Source organism: Barbus barbus, assembly GCF_936440315.1.
Source record: "Barbus barbus genome assembly, chromosome: 22".
Lineage (NCBI taxonomy): Eukaryota > Metazoa > Chordata > Actinopteri > Cypriniformes > Cyprinidae > Barbus > Barbus barbus.
The window spans coordinates 27,384,052-27,402,909 of NC_136750.1; the positions used below are offsets into that span (position 1 = coordinate 27,384,052).

The following is an 18,858-nucleotide window of genomic DNA, read 5'->3' on the forward strand; positions in this document are numbered from 1 at the left end:
ATCAACCAGCCACTAACACCTAAATTGTGAAGACGCTTTAAAAGAATGTTAGGTTGGACAGAATTAAAATCAGACGAGAAATCCATGAAAAGTATTCTGACATGCATATTTGTCTAAATCATGACAAACTTTATTCAAAAGAGTAAGAGAGGCATCCACAGTGCTCCGATTTGCGCATTCTTTCAAAAATTTCCCCTTTAAGCTATCTGGGCCAGATGCCTTGTGATTTAACTTTACGAAGCACTGTGACAACCTCTCTTTCCTGTATGGTCATGGTCTGTGATTGAATCTCAGTCATTGCTGCATTACTAACAGTGATCAAATCTTGAATAAAAAATATTAAGATCATTTGCAAAACCATACGAGTCCTCACATTGTATAGAATTCTTTCCTTTTGCCTACCCATTAATGTATTCAAGCCCTTCCACACCAGTTTTGAATTTCTCCTCAACATTCTCTTTATATTCCCTCTGTGCATCTTTTATCTTAGATTTAACTACTTTATTTAACTCCTTTACCTTCTGCTAATTATTCTGCAAGAAAGCAATTTTCTTCATATTTAAATAACGTTTTGAATCTTTGTTTATCCATGGCTTATTATTTGGATAAATTGAGACATTCTTGGTTTGAACAACAGAATTTACACAGAAATGAACAGTTATTGTATCATTCAACAATTCATAATTACTACAACAATCGTGATCATCAAAAAATAAGTCCCATTCCGTATCAAAGCAACCTCTTAATTGTTCTATTGAGTCTCTGGGCCATATCTGAACCTGCTGAACGGCAGGCTTGTTTTTCTAAAATAGATTTTTTTTAAATAAAACATTGAAATAAGGCCAGCTCTAAGAAGAGTGCTGGTTGTTTTAAACTTCTTCCACGTTAAGCGTTACGGAGACTACATGTTTCTGTGAACCTTCAATGCAGCAGAATTTTTCCCAGATATGTGGCTTGATGCAATCGTGTTTCTGAGCTCTACAGGAAGTTCTTTTGATCTCAGGGCTTGGTTTTTGCTCTGATATGCATTTTCAGACCTTTATTAAGATGTGTGTGCCTTTCCAAATCATACTCATTCAAGTGAATTGGCCACATGCAGGTTAACTCTACTTGAAGTATAGTAATATCTACAAGCAATATGAGTGCTCCTTAGCTAAATTATCCCAGAAAAAGGATATGAATACTTATGCAATGGACTCATTTCAGTATTTATTTATTTTTTTACATTTCTAATACATTTGCAAACTGCTTTGTGCTTTGTCATTATGGTTCAGCCTATGGAGTGTAGATTTATGCAAAGAAAAAAAGCAATATAAAGCAGTTTAACATAGGCTGCAACATAACAATATATATATATATATATATATATATATATATATATATACATATATATATATATAATGAAATTATAAATCGAATGAATTGGGGTATGAATTGAAATTAATTTATTCCAGTTATGGTTAAGCCTGATTTTCAGCAGTAAATTCACCAGTCTTCAGTGATTTGTTTGCTGTGATACTTTGATGAACAGAAAAATCATAAGAACAGCATTTATTTGAATATTTGTTTTTGTAACATTATATAAATGTCTTTTCTGTCAAATGAATGCCTCCTTGCTGAATAAAATGATTAATTTAAACGGTGTTCAAAACCTATTGCCATTTTTTCACAGTTTTAAAAACAAAATAGTTTTTCATCTGCATTTGAAAATATATGATACAAATCAGGAATTTCCTCGACTTTTCTGGACATCATTGGATACATTCTCAGGCACACGCCCCTCCCATCAGAGCGAATCTCTTTTGATTGACATGAACCTTGACCAATCACAGCAACCGAATGTTTACGAGGGGCGGGATTTCCTTCAGCTTCATCGCTGGATGATCTGCTGCAGCGGTAGGTGACACGTAACGAAAGGTGCGATTAGGCCCTCTAAACTGCAGATAATTAATAAAAACACTGCTTTTCAGTATGTAAAAAACTCAACAGAGCTTCGACTAAGCCCGAGGACCGACTTCGTCACTTTTTCAATCTGTTGAATGTCTTTGGAAAACTTGGCTAAAGGTGAGACTTTTGTAAACATTTCAGATACACAGGTCGCACGAGTAACTGTCCACGAATATAATGTTTCATGAGTTATCTCGGAGAGGACGGAGTTGTTTCTATACTGAAGAGTGAAGAGAAAATCATTCCCTGGAAAGTTTCTGTGGGATCTAGGAGAGGAAACATGGGCAACGGCGTGTGCTCCAGGAAGCAGAAGAAGATTTTCCAGACTCTGCTGCTGGTCACGGTGGTGTTTGGGATGATCTATGGAGGGATGTTTTCTTACGAGATGCACAAACAGCTGAAGAGGACAGAAGAGATGGCCGTGAAATACCAGCAGCACCAGGAGTCTCTTTCCGCTCAGCTTCAAGGTAAAACACACGCCGCCGCGGTGACGTCACGGCGCTAGAAACATTCTAATAAAACATTGGAACATTCAAATTAAACATTGGAACATTGGCCAGCGAGCTCTGTTACACTTTTAAAAGATAACCTAAGGATGTTTAAAATGATTCCCAATGGCAATGCACAAATTTCATCTTTTGCATGACACTGATGCATATTTAAAGAGATGCAATGCAGTTTGCAACCCCTTTCATGCAAACCATATTTTGCTGCAATTCACACACAGTGAGGTGTATTTGAAACTGATCAAGAAAAAAAGTTAGAAATGTATGATTGTTTTTTTTTTTTTTTGTGTAGCTACTGCAGTGATTCCCTGCAGGCAGCTGCTGCTGAAGATGCTCATTTTTATGCAGAACATTTTGTTGGCAGGCAGCTTGTTTCAACCTGTGCCTAAAATCACAGGCTTTTATTCTATTGTCCCACAGAGATGGGATTTGCTGTTTGTCTGCTCAGTAGGCTTGCTGCTGAAAGGGCATGAAGAAACGGCCTTTGTCTTTAGATCACGATGTTAAACTGCTGGAGAGGAAACTATAGTTTTGTTGCTTTGCCATATATGGACTTTTAACAACATTGAATTAATTTAAATGCTCAGGGCTCAACAATAAAATGTTTGAGAATAAAATGTTTGAGAAAATTTCAAAAATTTGAAAAAAATAAAATTGCAACTATATTAAGTTTGTAAATCTTTTACCCCTGGAACATGTGTGTGTGTGTATATATATATATATATATATATATATATATATATATATATATATATATATATATATATATATATATATATATATATAAATAATTAATTACATTGTGATTATAAAATTAAATTACACAAAATGTAAAAAAATATACATATACATATATATATGTATATTTTTTTACATTTTGTGTAATTTAATTTTATAATCACAATGTAATTAATTATATAATTTATAACAGCCTTTTAAAATAAATTTTATAAATTAACATTTATTTTATATGTATTCTTTATGTAGTATTTTGTGACATCAACAAATATGATTAATAATAATATTTTTTTACAAAATATTTATATTTGTAAAATTGTTTTTATTTAACTTTAAGATATTTAGATTTTTTTGTATTTTAGAATGATTAATTATAATTTATAAATCATTTTAATAAATTGTTCTATAATTATTATATTTATAGTTCATATTTGGCATGGCAATTACATATGTGAACAATAGTTATTACTATACAATTGTTTTGTATTTTCTAAACAAAAATGTAAATATTAAATACAATTTTACATTTTATTTTTATTTATTTTCCTGCTATAAAGACTTATAATTTAGATGTGTAATTATTATTGAATTCATTATGATAAATTATGCATAATAATTTATAGCAGTATTTTTTTATACTTATTTTAAATTTAAAATTATTATTTTTTTAAATATTAAAAGTATTATAGATTTTTATTATGGGCTTTGGGACGTGAGATCTTTAACCTCACAGGTCTTTTATGTCCTGAGCATATGTGCTTCCCATCACACAAACGATTTCATCTTTATTGTACCACTGGGAGGTCTTATGTTGAGACTGTGTTTGAGAGTCAACTGTGATTACTGCTTTCAAGTCATAATCACTGCACAGCCTCTTTAATCAGGATAATCAGTACTTGATATGTCAGTAATGTAATGATGATTGTAATGGGAGGATACAAGACCAGACGCAAGGGGTCGGGGGATGCAGACTATGACATCGAGAAGCAACTTACACTGCTGGACAAACACAAATATGGGGTGGGAAGGCTCAGTCAGGCTTCATTTCCTGTGGCATTTCAGATTTTGGAGGGAGGCTGCTGTGCACATACACAGCTCATGTTACGTATAAAAAGTCAGTGCACTCTGAGAGCAGCAGGAGCAACCTTTCATTCTGATGCCATTAGAGATAAATTAAGAGGGTCGAATGTGGCACTCGATGGGTCAGTAGATCACACGGTGGAGAAAGTCTTCAAAAATAGATCAGCTCACTTTACTTTCTGACTGTGATTCTACAAAAGTTTCTGGATGTTGTGGAGTATCTAGATTTTCTTTTTTTTCTTTTTAGCACATTATTTGCATGTTAATAGATGCTATACTTTAGGGGGTAGGGGGATTTTGATATAAGAGGACAACAGGAGATGGACTTTTTTACTGGTGGAAACATTATTATGGATTAAAGACTGGCATTTTGGTCAAAAGCGAGAGTTTGAAGTTAAAATGCCTCGATGGATTTTTTTTTTTTTTTTTTAGCAAATTTTCAAAAGTGAACTTTACGTGGTGTAATTCAGCTGATTTAGTGTTATGTTCACATAGAACACATTATTGTGTCCAAAAATAGCACATGGTGCACAACACAAAGTTTTCAAGAGACTCGTGATGCTATACTAGGGGTGCAACGGATTGTAGATGCAGTGGTGCCTGCAGGTGTACGGCTGTACGCACTGTGAGTACCACGAGCGCTCAGACTGACCTGAGATTTGCCCCGCAAACATTTCAGCTGTAAATTATACGTATTCTGTCGACTGAATCAGCCATGCCATTAATGTATCAGTCTTTTGCATGCCAAAGTCAATTTCTGCTTATAAACATTACGCCAAATAGAAACAGAAAATCGTGCTACACGCATTTTCATGAGATCGGGTTAGACTACAACAATTAATTTGTAGCCTATTTTACAAATGGGAATACAGCGAATTCATGACAATGTTTTACATTCAAGCTACCCGTAAAATTTATAGTGAAAAGTTCTTTAAAATAATCTGGAATGCAATAAAGTAATTTTTCAAGCTGTTTTTAAAGCATTTGCTGCATGGATTAAAATATAGGATAATAAATAATTCACATTTCAGACAAAATTGCGTTGCAGAAAATCCTTCAAATTTTAAGGCATTCAGAGCAGAGCAATATAAAAATCACAAAAAATATATAATCGGACCTGTTTTAGGCTTTTCCTTATTTTTATATTTTAGACAGTGATGAAAAAATGACGCGCCATCTCCTCATTGGACGTGCCTTTAGAGAGAATTGCATCTTTACGGATTACATAATGAAAAGGTTTTGTTTTCGATTTGAATGCTTTCTATAGATATATTTATCATATTTGTGACTCAATTCGTTGAGTTTCGGTTCATCAAGCGCTCCTGTTCAAGACGAGACGGCAAGCGCATCCTCTGTTTTCCTATTTATTTTAAAAAAGCACAAGGTATTATTGATACTGTGAATGCACAAAAATAAAAGTAGACCCTTTACTGTTCCGAATGATGTATTACTCTTATGAGCAAAAATTACGGCGTAAGTTGTTTCCACTATCAAGAAAAAAATGCAAGTGACCGCTCTGGTGCCTCCATGTCCTGCAAAGTGCGCTTCAGCTTCCACTCTTCACACAAACGATTAGATATGCACCTAGCGCACATTTATATAGTCCATTGTGATATGCTTGAACTGTTTATATCTATAGATTTTATTTTAGGCAAGTCATGATGATTTGAGAAGGCTAAATTGATCAAACATAGGCTATGATCAGCTCACTGTCTCCCGCTGGCCGTTTGGTCGTTACTTAAAAAAAAAAAAAAATTACATTTAACGAACAAAAAGTGCGCCAAACGTTTTTATAAAAATGAAACTAAATATAATCACTCTACCGTTACATACGACCCCCCCAAAAAACCAAAGCTAACTCTGTGCGTACCCTCGGAAGAAATCCTGCAGGCGCCCCTGTGTAGATGATCTGTGAGCCGTACGCACCAGACCCCCACGGCTTGGCACGCATGTGATCCGTGGGTTAACTGTTCATTTTAACCATCATAGAGGGAAAGTTTGTCATTTTCTCATGTGTTGTCTTGCCAATTTACCCATTCAAACAATTTTAAACCATTCAAGCAAAAGAGAACACGCGCGCAGTCTTTTGTTTTTGTCATCTGTTGCACCACTATGCTATACAAAAAAATGACACATGATTTGACACGACAGCGAATACCTTTGTTTGCAGTTTTGCATAGGCCAGCAGTTAAAATAATATCTCCAACTGTAGCTAAAAGATAACCAAAAAATATTTAAATGACCTTTTATTGCACAAAACTGTCAGATGCTTTTAAACGTAAAGCTATCCACACCTGGTGATAAGAAATCTGACAGCTATTGTCTTGATTGTATTGTGGAAGGTGGTGAATGAGTGTTACATGAGCAGTGCTTTGATGGCTATAGCTGTGCTGCATTAGAGAAGATGAATTTATAGATGCAACTTCTCAGTAAAACACGGAACAGTGCTGCTAAAAAGTTGCATTTTACACTGAAGTTTGAGTATAGCTGTATGTCAGCATACCAGTACCAAATCTTACTCTCTCTCTTTCTTCCTCTCAGTTGTGTACGAGCATCGCTCCAGGTTGGAGAAGTCTCTTCAGAAGGAGCGGCTGGAGCATAAAAAAGCCAAAGATGGCAAGTTTTTTTTTTTAATAATATATGACAACATTCATGACTAATAGATGGAGAGGAAATTCTGAAGTGTAATGACATCCTGTAGCTTGCATGATGCAGCCCAAATCCACTATGTTATGCCAAGTTAATAAGATCCTAAGAGTATTCGGACACCCTTAAGCCAAGCTTTTAATGCATGACTGTCATTGCAGTGGGAACGAAATAATAACATGCAATACTTGATACCTGTAACACTTGTTTTTGCCTTTTCCTCACAGATTATCTTATGTATAAAATAGAGGCTCAGCAATCTATCAACAAAGAAAAGGTATGTTGTTTTGAGAGCTGCAGCATTAGGGATGGTTTTCATAGAGGAAAAACTTGAGTTGTGAAACTGCAGGAGAAGTTTTTTAAGAGCACATGCTCTTGCCCTGCAGTCAAATACTCATCTGGTTGTTTGTATACGAATGACTCATGTTTCTCGGATATCACGGCCTGTGGCTCTCTGGCATTTAGATGTGCACTGATGGCGTGCTTACAAAATGACCAGGTTTGTTTATATTTGTTTGCTAACAGCAAGATGCCAGCGTCAGGTTCAATTCTCTGCATTCCCAGCATCAGATTTTGAAGGTCAGTGGGGAAAACGCATCTACACAAAAATGATGGTTTGTAAAATATGCATGCATTTTCGTCCCATAGCAAACACAGATAATTCACTGTTGTGTGTCTATGTGTGTGTGTTTACCATCAGAACCAGCATGATGACCTAAAAAAGCAGTATTATGAACAACAAGAGCAACATCAACTACAAGATGATGAACACAACAAGGCATTAGATGAACATAAACAGAGACTCGACCAGCTTCATCAGACTAAAGAGTCTGAGATTTCTAAGCTCAAAGGTATTATGTTCTCACCATCTTACTCTTAGCAATCACATAGCAACACCCTTGCATCCTAAAAGAATCACGGCGGTGTGTTTTGCACAGGTAAGGAATGTGAAAATTTCATTTGACCTGTACTACTCAGTTGTTTTTGTCATCTACTGGTGTCTATATGGTGGAATTACAACTGCAGTCATTTCATCTGTCTCTCTCTTTTCTTTTCTTCTGCAGACAATGTATATAATCTACGTGAGGAGAACAAGCAGCTGAGAAAAGCTCATCAGGAAGTCTATGTGCAGCTTCAGGACACCAGGGTAATGCCTAAAAGCACTTTGGGTTTTGCTTTATACCAGCACAATGCTTCAGCTCCAAAATAAAATGCTTCAGCTCTTTTTAGAGGAATAGCACAAAATGTGTGTTATGGTTATTGGTATAATTAAGATGAATGGGTGAATCTTGTGAAAATATGTCTATTATGGCAGCACTAAAATTCACCAAAAATGAATACATACAAACAAATACCTAAATAAAAAATAAATAAATCAAATAAAATGAGAACATTTTGTATGAAGAAGCTAAATCTTTTTTTAAGGACCATTTAGAAATTAAAAAATCAGTATAAAAATTCATAGTTTGGTTTATTTCTTTATTACTGTAGATTTAATTAAAATGTGTAATAAAAATAATATAATATAAAATAAATAGTTTAAAATATTTTAAATTAAATCAGTACACCAAATATTACAATGATGTAATTGTTACTATGCTTATAATTTAAAAATTATAATTACTTACCAATATAAATAATATTTGATTATTTTAATATATTACAAATTAGGGAGGAATTGTGCTTTATTGTTATAGTTATGAAATAATTTCACAATGCAAAAAATATTACTGTTTTTCAAAGACTTTTTTTCGTTGTGCAACATATATACTCCTATATATTTTTTCTTTTGGTTTTCGGGGGAAATTACCTGCAAATGTTTTTGACAATTTTCATGAAATTCTCCCAAATAGAATTTATATTATATTTATATTTGTTTATGTTCCATGATCCATCTTTTTGCACATCATTCAGTTGTATTTATACACACTATCCATACAAATATTCAGTGTGGTTGTCCTGAATGCTTGTATCTGAGTGTTGCCTGTGATGGTCCTTCTTGTAGCAACAGCACAAGAACTTAAAATCTTCCCATGACCAGCTTGTGTTGACCCTGGAGGACCACAAGAGTGCGCTAGCTGCGGCCCAGGTTAGGGTGTGTGTGTGTGTAAATGTGCTTTAATCAGGTGGAGTATGTGTTTGCTGTGCATGCATCCTACTGACCGATCAAACACTGTGCAGAGCACATCCTGTGGGAAATACAAGTCCAGTTTTACACCGCTCGTGTAAGCAGCTTGCAGATGGTGCATATTTATTTCTGAACCCATATTAGCAGTTTCCAGTAGTCTATGTAAGCAATGCAATGCTGTGCATCAGATTCATAGCTGAAAGTAGCATTTCAGGACTGAACCTGTTTTTGTTGCACAAAGAAAATTATTTGCTAAATTTGCCAGAAACTACTTATCAGCATGATCATTTCCAGTGTTCTGCACTTTAATAATTAACTTTATAGTTGTCACTGCCATTATACCACATATTTTTTGTCAAGGCTACACGCAATATGTTTTATAAAAGTAAAATTATTTGCACGCTTAGTATGGGGAAATTTAATTATCATTGTAGCTCAGCAAATGTAAAATATTGTATTTTTTTGTACAAAATTAAATTAACAAACTTTTATTATAAAGTTATTTTAGTATCATTAAGATACTATTATAGTTTTTAGAAGTATTTGTTTTAATTAATATCAGTTTTCATTTTAATTTTAGTTAATGTTTTATTCATTTTGTTCATTTTGGTTATATAATTGCATTTTTTTATTAATTTTTATTTCTGTTTTAGTTATTTTAGTACATCAAGGTAAACTAAATTAAAATGAGAAATTAATAAAATTAAAATCTTTTATATATTTTTTTTTCAGTTAAGATTTATTTATTAGTATTACCTTATTTTCTTGATGGTTTCAGTTTCAGTTGACTGTAATAACTGTTTATCTATTTTATTTTTCAAAGAAAAGTTGTTTTCTTTACAAGGAACTGATTATATTAGTGTAATAAATATGAGATGCAAATTATTGTATGCTATACTCTTTATCTCCATTGTGTATTTTTCAGCCTTTTTTTTTTTTTTGGAATCATGATTTTTGTTCTGTCCCTATCCAAAATAAATATCCAAACAGTTTAGTGTAATTAAATTAACTTTAAATGAAATTATATGACACTATTTACACTATTATATTACTCTTATATTCTATTATTTTATACATTTAAAATTTTAATTAAAACATTAAGTAAACAATAAATAAACAACTATCTCCTGGCCAGAGGAGAACTGGCCCCCCGACTGAGCCTGGTTTCTCCCAAGGTTTTTTCTTCTCCATTCTGTCACAGAGGAAGTTTTAGTTCCTTGCCGCTGTCGCCTCTGGCTTGCTCAGTTGGGGACACTTAATTTCTAGTGATTATCGTCAATTTGATTTCACAGATACTATTTAAACTAAACTGATCTAGACAATAACATCTCTGAACTCAATAATGAAATGCCTTAACTGAAGATTGAGTGTTTAATCTTATTTTTATACATTACTGACACTCTATCCTCCAATTTGATACTGTTAAGTGCTTTGACACAATCTGTATTGTTAAAAGCGCTATATCAATAAAGGTGACTTGACTCTATTACACTAATTATTTATTTATTCCTTTAAACAATATTTAACATATACCAAACTCTATTGGCTGCAACAATTAAATTGCATTTCCTGTGCAATTTGTATGAGAAATTTAATTTGTATGGCTTCGTCCCAAATCAGTTGCCTATGAGGTTCTTTGGCAATTAGGATGCTGCAGGCAACTTGCTAGGTTTTGAATCAGAGCTAATATGTTAACCCAGAAATCGTTTTATTTTCTGCATAGCACCGCATATCAATTATGCAAAAATGCTGTCAGTGTGAAAGCAGCACCTGTTCCTGTTGATACAGTTAGACTGCAGCGCTGCTTGCGTGAGCTGTGTCAAACAGGCCTAAGCCTGCATTTCAAGTCTGGTCGCATTCCACATGGCCATTGTGATCTCTCACACACACTCTTTCTTTCACTCATTTCTATAGAACTTCTTGCCCTGGTTTAGTAAGCTAAAATGTGCATGACTCTAAGCAAACGTGCTGTATTTCCTGTTTACTCGCTCTGTCTCTCCGGTTTTGTGAAAGCAGATGTACAGATGCTCGTTAATTAGGACTGTCACTATCTGCTTTCTCAGGATGATAGGGAAGCATGCTGGGAGGCATTGGGTTTAGCGTGTGTGTGTTTGTGTTTGCACTTGTTCTCCTTTCAAACCCACACATCCAGCGTGTTATTTTACTTCCATATGCTGCCAACACTTGGCATTTAACTAGAGAAGAAAAAAAACGGTACCCCAGTGAAGGAGAACTGGGTGAAAGAAAGGTTAGATTAGGATTGCGGTATTGAGGGTTGAGAAAACATTAGTGTGGTTTAAAAGAATGACGTTTTGACATCAAACATTAGCATTGTGCAAATAACACACCCAAAAGATTAGTTGCTATTTACTTCCTGTGTAGCTCTTTCCTCCAATTAAGTTTTTTTTGTATCTATTCAAACTTCGCATGACATGATTGTTTATCTGATGCACAAGAACTTGGAAAGTTTGGTGTCAGTGACATCAGATGTAGCATTGCATCTTTTTTAATGTTTAATTAAGCCTGAGTCTTTTCAGACTTTTAAATTTAAATTAATACAAATTTTGAAACCAGTGCAAAAAAAAAAAAATGTTTATATGTATGTGTATATATGTATGTGTATATATGTATGTGTATGTATGTGTGTGTGTGTGTGTGTATATATATATATATATATATATATATATATATATAAAACCATGGAATGTAGTTTTCTAGTGTTAAATACAGTTCGCTTTAAGTTCTCAATGAATTATTCAAATAATTATTTCTGTAGCTTGCTCTGGTTTTCTCTGTTCTTGGTGTCTTTCACTGATAATGGTCTTTAATCTCTCTTTCTCTTCTGCCTTGTGTCAGGTTCTTGATTTCAGCTTGCTGCATTTGTTGCCTGTTTCAGTTAACCTCCAAACATTTCGCCAGTGTGTATGAGGCCTTCATTCTAATGTGTGATGTTGTACTAAATGTGGTTGGTCTCGATGGGTTCCAGGTTCAGGTGGATGAATATAAACAGCTGAAGGAAACGCTCAATAAGATGCCCAGTCTGAGACATGCTGCAGGACAGCCTCAGCCGCATGTAGACGCTCAGCCCATCCAGAACGGGAACGCAGAAGAGCTCCATCAACCCCAGAATGCTCAGCCAGAGGTATTAAAGCTGTTTACCCATCATGCATTCCAAACTGAGGTTTTTCCCACTCATGTCACTAGTTTGAACGGTCTGTCTCATGTGGATCTCGTCAGGTGGGGAAACATGACGAGGTTGAGAAGCCTCAGCCACACCACAGGGAGGAAGATGGAGAAATGGGAGGAGCCGAGGAGAGGAGGAGAGAGCTGGCAGAGGAGGAGATGGAGCAGGCCGGGCAGCCACAGAAACTGGAGGAGGAGTTTGATGTGGCGCATAATGAAGTGGATGAGGAGGAGCCACAGGCCAACCAACCAGATGAAAACGCGCTGAAGAGGGATGCTCATGAGGTCAGAACTCCGAAAGCAAACATTAGAGCACAGATGCCCAAATCAGGGCCCACAATGACCTTTGATTTGGCTAAATTTCAAAAGGGGGGAAAATAGGAAACAAAGAAACAATTAACTGACGTGTGTGAATGCATTTACAAATACACTTGTGTGAATAAATAATTTGCAATAATTAGTAAGTAAGCAGTCCACTGGTTGGTAGTGGTGGTATTTCAGTATTAGTATTGTAAATTAGCTTTTAGTAATTTTGTGTGATATATTTTTGCTATTTTTATTAGTTATTATTTTTTAAATATGTCTATTAAACTTTCATGTATTTTTATTTCAGCTTTAATTAGAATTATTTTAGAACTTTTTTTTTTATTCAGTTAGCTGCCAAGGCAACATTTCTAATATTCATTAAAAGTTTAGAAGTTTTTCAGCTAATATTACTGAGGAAAAACATGCCATTGAAGCATTTCTAATTTATGCTTCTAATTTGTCTTTTTGCTTTAATGTTTTTTATTTTTATTTTTATACTGAAATGTACAGAATATAAGTAGATTTTAATATAATGCAACATTTAATTTAATACGATATTCACTTTTGGCCAACAATCCTCAATCACGTTTGTTTTTTAGCTGTTCATAGTAAAAATTACCAATAAAATCGTATGCCTACATAACTGTTCAAAAGCTTGGGGTTTTGAAAGAAACCTCTTCTGCTTTCCAAGGCTGCATTTATGTTATCAAAAATACAGTAAAACAGTAACATTATTATATAATTTAAAATTTAAAATAACTGTTAACCATCTGAAAATATATTAAGATGTAATTTATTCCTCTGATGCAAAGCTGAATTTTCAGCATCATTACTCCAGTCTGCAATGTCACATGATCCTTCAGAAATTATTCAAGTTGCGTTAAGAAGTATGTTGAAACAATGTTGAAAACTGTTATGCTGCTTAACGCTTTTGTGGAAATCATAACGATTTTTATGTTTTTATCTTTTGTAGCATAAATGTCTTTATCACTTTTTATCAATTATTTTTCAAGTATTCATTTCTTAAAAAAAAAAAAAAACACACATACTGGCTCCAAACGTTTGAACGGTAGTGTAGCCTAGTGAGGTGCCTAGCCAGACAACATTTTTAGCCATCATAATGTGTTGTTCTATAGGGTAGGCAGCCAAATAATGCTGTTTTATAAGATATTTGTGTGCTATATGTTTTTATGCTTATTATTATGACTATTGAGCTGTTACCTACCAATGCAATACTCCATTCCTGCATTATCCTTCAGTTCAGTCTGCATTCTCTTTCTGACCGTAAGGCCCTCACTCTTCTGTTCTTCCCCCAGGTGGCGCCAGCTGAGGCTCACGTGCAGCATGCGCAGGTGAAGTCAGCATACGAACAGCAGAAGGAGCAGCAGCGTCTGGCTGCACAGCTGGCGGAGGAGCGCAGACAGCTGCACCTGCGTCAGGAGGCCCTGCAGAAACAGCAGCTGGAGCAGCAGAAGGAGAGAGTGGAGAGGCTGCGTCTGCAGAGAGAGAGGGAGGAACAGCAGAACAGAGAAGCTGATCTCAAAGAGCAACAACTCCGGCAAAGAATGCTCCGGTCAGACACCCTCCCTTAAATTATGCAGTTATAAATATATTTTAAAAACCATTATTATTTATTTATTTAAATAAGCAAAAAAGCTATGAGAGATTGTTTGTTGCAGTGATTTTATGGGTTGTGGGCATCCACTCACTGAAATGGTTGCAACAGCAATTTATTGTTGAAATAATATACATTAAATGGGTCAAAGACACCCATTTTGGTGTCCACATCAAATAAAATTGACTAAAGTGAAAGTGTAATTTCACACACATAAAAGTATATTAAATGCAAGTAAGGCGTCTACTTTAATGTTTCAAATAACTTCTGTGAAAAAAAAAAAAGTCAAAATATGGGTGGAATAATGTTCCATCGCCATTCATGCAACAGATAAATTTATGTATAAACAAAACAACATATTTCTTCTGTCCTATGCTTGCTAAAATATATCAAAGAAAAATTTAATTATATTTTATATAATTAAAAACGTCTCTGACAAATGGATAAAACCTAGTGTTTTGAAGGATAATTGCAAAGATTGGTAAAGATTTAAAATTACAGTTAATAATTTTTGGGGGCTGCACTGTGGTCCTTAATTAGAGTCTTTTAATGTCATCTAATGATTCTTGATCTAAATATGCCTGACAGGATATTTTGTAGATGAACTATTGTTACACTGAATCACATGGAAGTTGTGGCCTAATGGTTAGAGAGTCGGACTCGTAATCCGAAGGTTGCGGGTTCGAGTCTCAGGCCGGCAGGAATTGTAGGTGGGGGGAGTGAATGTCCAGCCCTCTCTCCACCCTCAATACCACGACTGAGGTGCTCTTGAGCAAGGCACCGAACCCCCAACTGCTCCCCGGGCTCCGCAGCATAAATGGCTGCCCACTGCTCCGGGTGTATGTTCACGGTGTGTGTGTGTTCACTGCTGTGTGTGTGCACGTTGGATGGGTTAAATGCAGAGCACGAATTCCGAGTATGGGTCACCATACTTGGCTGTATGTCACTTCACTAAATATTTTAGTTGGTGTCTTCTAAAAATAATGGTAGAAATGTATAATAATTGTAATTTTTTGCTTATAAAAAATTTAACTAAACCGTACACATTCTAATGTACGAGACAAAGCTGTATTAATTTTTTTTGTTTTGATGCTTGAAAACCCCTTTTTGTCTATGATAATCAGTAAATAATTACATTTATTTTTAACAAAATGAGGAAAAAACTGTTCCAGTAGGCATCCTTCTGCATTAATGAATAATGTTTGTGTGTGCATCTTTACAGTTTATTTCACAGATATCCAAGCCAGGAAACTGCAATGGCTTATTTTATGTTCTTTTTTTATTTTTTATTTTTGTATTAATCAGGAAAAAGACACAGTATGAAAACATTGATGCTGATATAGTCCAGGGAGAAGAAGAGCCACAGATAGCTGAGGAGAAAGGTGACAATTCATGTGCTTTGATGTCATAGCACAGTGCTACTTTTACTCAAAAAAGGGACTTCTTCAGTGTTTGGTGCAATTTTAATATCTTTGGATTTTTACATTTCTCTGTTGTTTGTAGAGGAGAATGTGCACCATGAGGAGCCGAGGCAAGATGAAGCAGAGCACGTTCATCATGAAGACAAGGTGTGTTACTTTGTTATTGTAAACATGTATACATTGTTAAAAAATAGGGCTAAGTTTGATTAGGTCCTGAATAAAATATATATATTTTTTTACTAACTTTATTTCTGTTTTAACTCCGTGTGTGTGAATGTGTGTACGGATGATAAATCCGTTAATCTTACAGCATCCTGTAGGAGCAGATGTGGATCCGGAGGATGACCCCAACAACCAGGGGGAGGATGAGTTTGAGGAGGCGGAGCAGCCCCGTGAGGAAGAGGAGGAGGAAGAGGCAGCACCTGTTGGCCACCCTGACATGCACCTGGCTGTAGAGAATCAGCACCAGCCGCCCGCTGATGAACAGCTGGTGGTAAGTGACCGTGTTTAATATGCATTTTGAGCAATATTGATATTTGTCTGTGGGTGACGTTCCATGCTTTTGTGTATCAAAAAAAGACTTAGGAGTATACATTGATTTAGTTTGAGATTTTCACTCTTGTTGATATTATTTATTATGTAGCTTAGAAAGTCTGAAATGATTTTTGTGTGTTTTGTGCAGATGGCTGGAAACCCAGACCAACAGGAAGATGCTTTGGATGAGCAGTACCAGGAGGATGGAGATGATGAGGTCGGATAACAAATGCAAATGAACACACAATCCTAAATCAGATAAAGAGTTGTTATTTGTCTTCTAACTGTAATGGCTTTCTCTCTCCAGGCTCAGGATGAGCTGGTAGATAATCAGAAGCGTGAGGCGGTGCGGGAGGAAGAGGGAGACCCATATAATGAGGAGAATGGAGAACAGGTACGAAGGATTTATATTTTAAGGCTTGTTGAGTACAGGTGTGCTATTAAGTTTCTAAGTCATCAGATTTACACCTTTCAACAATGCAAGGCAACTGAATTTTAAAAGCACACCTTAACAACCTAGTAATGCTCTAGTTATGTTGATTTATTACATCACATATTATATACATTATGTATGATTACATTAGATATATTTTATTTACAGTGGGTACTAGATGTCCCACTTTGACAGTAACGGTCTGAAAGTTTGCCAGTAATGTTTATGTATGTTTGAGGAACTTTTTGTATTTAATATTTCTTCCTTTTGATTGTAATGAATCATTACATGAAATACATAACTATCTTTGAAAGATTGTAATGAGTATCAAAAATTAGCAATAATTTTGTTTCTTGTCAAAAAAGTTAAGCTGTTTGTTCCAAGACTGTTCAAACTTTTCAAGGTCTCTGTCACTGTATTATATCACAGGTGGTCATGTATTGCTTATGTGTGGATGTTTTCACTTATTCTTTTGTACAAGCTGCTGCTGAAACTGTAGACTGGTGGCAGCGCCACAGTTGGGTGAGTCAGATCGCTTGCAGCGTCCACAACGGTGTCCAGTTACTGCCATGAGTCCATCCTCCATGTTCACCTCATCTCTTAGATACAGGGAATATTTATTCACATCTGTGCACTTTTAAATAGAAAGGTCACTCAATATTTAAAATGTCATTTTATAAACATAAAATATGTACTCGCCCTCATATTGGTCCAAACCCATCACTTAATTTGTTTTCAGTTACACAGAAATTTGAAGTGGTTAGTAGCAAGCAACCATATTTGAATATTTTCTCTTTGTTTCTGTGTGTCTGACCAGGACGAGGCCAGAGATCAGGATGTAGCGGTGAAGCAGGAGAATCAGCCCGCACAGCATCCCAATGAGGAGAACTACGAAGACGAGGAGGAAGAAGGCGGCAACGGCGATAAACCGCCCAATCGCAGGGCAGAAATGTGAGGTGATTGGAAAGAAGGACAGCCAATCGCTACCAGCTGTTTGGATTGGGTTTCCCACGCAATATTCTTAAACATTGTGCTGGAAAAGGTTCTGTTGGGTCCTGATGAATAGTAAACCGGTTTCACTTCCAGTCTGTGTGACTCTGAAACCGAGATGCGCCAAAACGCCCAACCACTTACAGACCAAACGCCCTGCTGTCTGTCTTGACTGTATGTCTGTCTATCGTTTCTTGTGAATAAGTTCCATTTAAATGCTCATATGTTTTGCATTTGATTTCTTCGACTGGACGATGAATCTGAAAGCACAGATTTTAACCACCAGAAACTCGTGCACTGAAAGTTTTGCCAAGTGCCATTTTTTGGTTACTTGTGCTCCATATGCAAGATATATTCCATCTTTGAAGTGAAACAGCCTTATTTTAATAGTTAAGACTGATTTTGATGGACAGGCAGACGTCACCAATCAGCATTTAATCCTCACCTGGCCCCGCCCCAAATTTATGGTGTTAATTCATCCATCTTGTTGATGAGTAATTCAGGATGGGTTTGGCAAGATGCTTGGGTCAATAGATATCACTACATGAATGTTTACATGTAATTCAAGCAGATAACTGTAGCTGTCGAAAGTTTTTTAAAGTTACTGTATGTGTTTATTTACCCTAGTTGAATTATATGCTGCCTAGACGTGAACCAAAATCACCCAAAAATTCACCAAGTGCCTCGTAGAGTTTATAAGAAAAAAAGTTGCTTATCTTGCCAGGATGAAAATCCTGAAATATTTGTCAAATGTCTCTGTTATGCAAACACATTTTTTTTTTTTGTTGTTTTTTTTTGATCTGTCAACTACTATTCTAGTATAAACTAGTGCTACTGGACCTGGTCCTCTAAGTCTTATTGTCACTGTTAGACTTTAACATGAGACATCAGAGAGCAGAAAAATCAATGCCACATTGAAATGAGAATTAAGGAGACAATATTCGTGATGAGTAAACTAAATTGCTGGATTAGCTAACTCAAAATGATTTGTTTCCGAATGTATGCTAAATCACTACAATATTGAAAATTTGTATTTATTTTGTCTTGTATTTACTTTTTTTTAAAATGAAATACTATTGTCACTTTTTTTTTTTTCCGGGACGCATAGGATTTTTTAGATTTATTAGCTGATGTAATATTGGTAATAAACAAGCTTTCCTGTTAAGTGTTCAGCTTTAATATTTTATATTTAAAATAAATATCTATATGTGTATAGGGTTTTTTTTCTCCCAGGTTTTGTAAAAGGAAGTCAAATATAATTGTTGTGAGAAATATTTTTGTGCCGTTTTGTTGATAATGGCCATGTGAGCGGAATAAAAATTGTTGAAGGA

At 35.3% G+C, this 18,858-nt stretch overlaps 1 protein-coding gene across 3 annotated transcripts; it reads left to right on the plus strand.

Moving 5' to 3' along the window:
• The first annotated feature begins 1,847 nt into the window (after positions 1-1,847).
• On the plus strand, positions 1,848-18,858 carry LOC306888720 (Golgi integral membrane protein 4-like). Of its 3 annotated transcripts, XM_079447137.1 has the most exons (17): positions 1,848-1,896; positions 2,089-2,414; positions 6,813-6,887; positions 7,145-7,194; positions 7,443-7,496; positions 7,618-7,768; positions 7,982-8,064; positions 8,923-9,006; positions 12,032-12,187; positions 12,283-12,513; positions 13,851-14,107; positions 15,455-15,531; positions 15,653-15,717; positions 15,881-16,063; positions 16,253-16,321; positions 16,412-16,498; positions 17,355-18,858. In XM_079447137.1, the coding sequence occupies exons 2-17, from the start codon at positions 2,132-2,134 to the stop codon at positions 17,490-17,492; spliced, it is 2,043 nt and encodes a 680-aa protein (XP_079303263.1). In that variant the 5' UTR covers positions 1,848-1,896; positions 2,089-2,131; the 3' UTR covers positions 17,493-18,858. The 3 variants fall into 3 exon arrangements, with proteins under 3 accessions (XP_079303263.1, XP_079303265.1, XP_079303264.1); XM_079447139.1 differs by lacking the exon at positions 8,923-9,006 and having other exon boundaries at positions 1,855-1,896; XM_079447138.1 differs by lacking the exon at positions 8,923-9,006 and having other exon boundaries at positions 1,873-2,414.

Excerpts from the sequence above, each read along its gene's own strand:
- LOC306888720 (XM_079447137.1), top strand. The coding sequence starts at position 2,132 with ATGAGTTATCTCGGAGAGGACGGAGTTGTTTCTATACTGAAGAGTGAA. Across the intron at positions 2,415-6,812 it reads TCTTTCCGCTCAGCTTCAAG|TTGTGTACGAGCATCGCTCC; the intron begins GTAAAACACACG and ends TCTTCCTCTCAG. Across the intron at positions 7,195-7,442 it reads AATCTATCAACAAAGAAAAG|CAAGATGCCAGCGTCAGGTT; the intron begins GTATGTTGTTTT and ends GTTTGCTAACAG.